Consider the following 2,204-nt stretch of genomic DNA (forward strand, 5'->3'; position numbering starts at 1 on the left):
ATTTTACACAAAGTGGAACCCTTAATGGAAATAAATCTATAAATTGAAAAGAAATGCTATGACAAATTTAAAAAATAGTTAAGTATACTGGTATCATTAGTTAAGACAAATTACTATAGGTAATTAGTTTAATAACACCAAAGCTAAACTATTGTGGTTATAGCAATTAGTAAAACAAAAACACACCAGTTCCTGTATAAAATGGTGAGAATAAGAAGAAAATCTTGTGTTTGTGAGCCACACTTGAAACATATGCTCAAAATTAAATATATTATAGTAAGAATTGAAAAAAGAAAGTTCTGACCAATGTATTATAAATATTGACTTAAATATTGTTACAACTCAATGGTTTAGGGAAAATTACTTTAAAATGTGGTAGAGAATCAATATTACTTAGTATTCACATTTTTTTCTCTTGTCTAATTTTTTTTTAAAAAGTTATTTTTTATATTGATTGCTGATTGGCAAATTGCTGACATTGCATTTTTGTTAATAAATTGGTGAGGATCTTATGAAACATAGAAGGAAGGCACACTATGTTTCATTAGCAGTCCACTAAAGATAAGGTTGAAGTGGTTTGGCCATGAGATGTCTACAGAAAAGTGCCATTTGTTGATTATATATTTCTCATCTCTGTTACTGTAAAATCCTTCTGTAACTAAGGTCAATTCTTTCTTCTCCTATTCTCAATAGATATCAACTTACTTGATTATTTTTCTTCTCAATACTTTCCTGAGGGCTCCAGACATCTCTTTGTTTCTCAGGCTGTAGATGAGGGGATTGAGCATGGGAGTGAGGATGGTATAGAAGACAGAGACCACTTTGTCCTGCTCAGCAGTGTGATAGGCTTTGGGGAGAAAATATTTGATGATGGCAGTTCCATAGAAGAGAATCACCACAATCATATGGGAAGAACAAGTTGACAAAGCCTTCCTCATCCCCATGTTTAATTCTAATCTTAAAACAGTGGAGAAAATCTGCCCATATGAGGCCATGATGGCAGATATTGGAAAGAGGAGAAATATAACACCACTGATAAAAAGACCATTTTCATAAAGAGAAGTGTCAGCACAAACAAGTTTCAGGAGAGCTGGGATCTCACAAAAGAAATGATGGATTTCTCTGGAGCCACAAAAAGGAAGATTCAGAACATAGACAACATGGACGAAGGCATTGATAAGTGCACCCAGCCAAGTGCCAGCCACCATGAAAATGCAAACTGTAGGGCGCATGAGAATTGAGTAGTGAAGGGGATGGCATATAGCCACATAGCGATCGTAAGCCATGACTGCCAGAAGAAGGCACTCTGCTCCCACCAGAGTCATGAAGAGGAAGAGCTGGATTCCACAGTTAGTATAAGAAATGTTGTTTCGTCCAGACAAAAAGTCAATGGCTATCTTGGGAACAAAAGTAGAGATATACAAGAGGTCCATCAAGGAAAGTTGACTGAGAAGAAAGTACATAGGAGTATGGAGATGAGAGTTCAACCAAATGAGTATCACCATCATAATATTGACAATAAGGGCCACAAGAAAAACTAGAAAGATGAAAGTAAAAAGTAGCTTGGGGATTAGGATGCAGTGAAATAGCCCGAGGAGAACAAAGTCAGTTCCAGTGGTCCTGTTGTTCCATATCTCCATTCTGTCCATCCCAATTCATTTCCTTGGGTAGAGTTTACAAATATCTTTAGGTCCACATTTATTTTACAATGTATCACTTTCATTTTCTTTCTTAGAAATATCAATGATATATTTTATGTATAAAGTTTTGACTACATTTAATTCTATGTCTTTACCACAGAATGTTGTCACTATCACAAGTTTAGTGCAAAATTTCTTAAGACAGTTTTACAAGTACGTCTGAAGAAGTACTCTACACTTGCAGTATTTTAAGAAAAATGTAAACTTTTTGAAAATTTTAAGTACAATTTAATTAAAAGAATAAAAAGTATGTATCTGTATAGATCTGCCTATTTATCTATAAAAAATTCAGCACATATTTAAAGTCATTCCATGGTCTTGGATAGTTCTGATTTCTAAGTACTAAAGATAAAATAAAGATTTCAATCCTAAGTGAATAAGTAATCTACACACCTACACAAAATGTGTTGAGTATTTTACATATGTCATGTTTTGATCATTATAACAGCTTTCAAAGGATAACTTTCTTTGATTTCAAAATATGAATTTGACTCTCAAAGAGTC

The 2,204-nt window shown here is 33.6% G+C and overlaps 1 protein-coding gene across 1 annotated transcript; it reads right to left on the bottom strand.

Moving 5' to 3' along the window:
• Positions 1–701: 701 nt before the first annotated feature.
• Positions 702–1,505, bottom strand: LOC104983984 (olfactory receptor 2T27-like). Its single transcript, XM_010833554.1, has one exon. It carries the CDS (start codon positions 1,503–1,505, stop codon positions 702–704), a length of 804 nt encoding a protein of 267 aa, XP_010831856.1.
• Between the last annotated feature and the right edge of the window lie 699 nt (positions 1,506–2,204).

This window comes from Bison bison, unplaced genomic scaffold (assembly GCF_000754665.1).
Source record: "Bison bison bison isolate TAMUID 2011002044 unplaced genomic scaffold, Bison_UMD1.0 scf7180017863725, whole genome shotgun sequence".
In the NCBI taxonomy this organism is placed as follows: domain Eukaryota; kingdom Metazoa; phylum Chordata; class Mammalia; order Artiodactyla; family Bovidae; genus Bison; species Bison bison.

Coding starts and splice junctions, on each gene's coding strand:
- LOC104983984 (XM_010833554.1), bottom strand. CDS start 1,505: ATGGTGATACTCATTTGGTTGAACTCTCATCTCCATACTCCTATGTAC.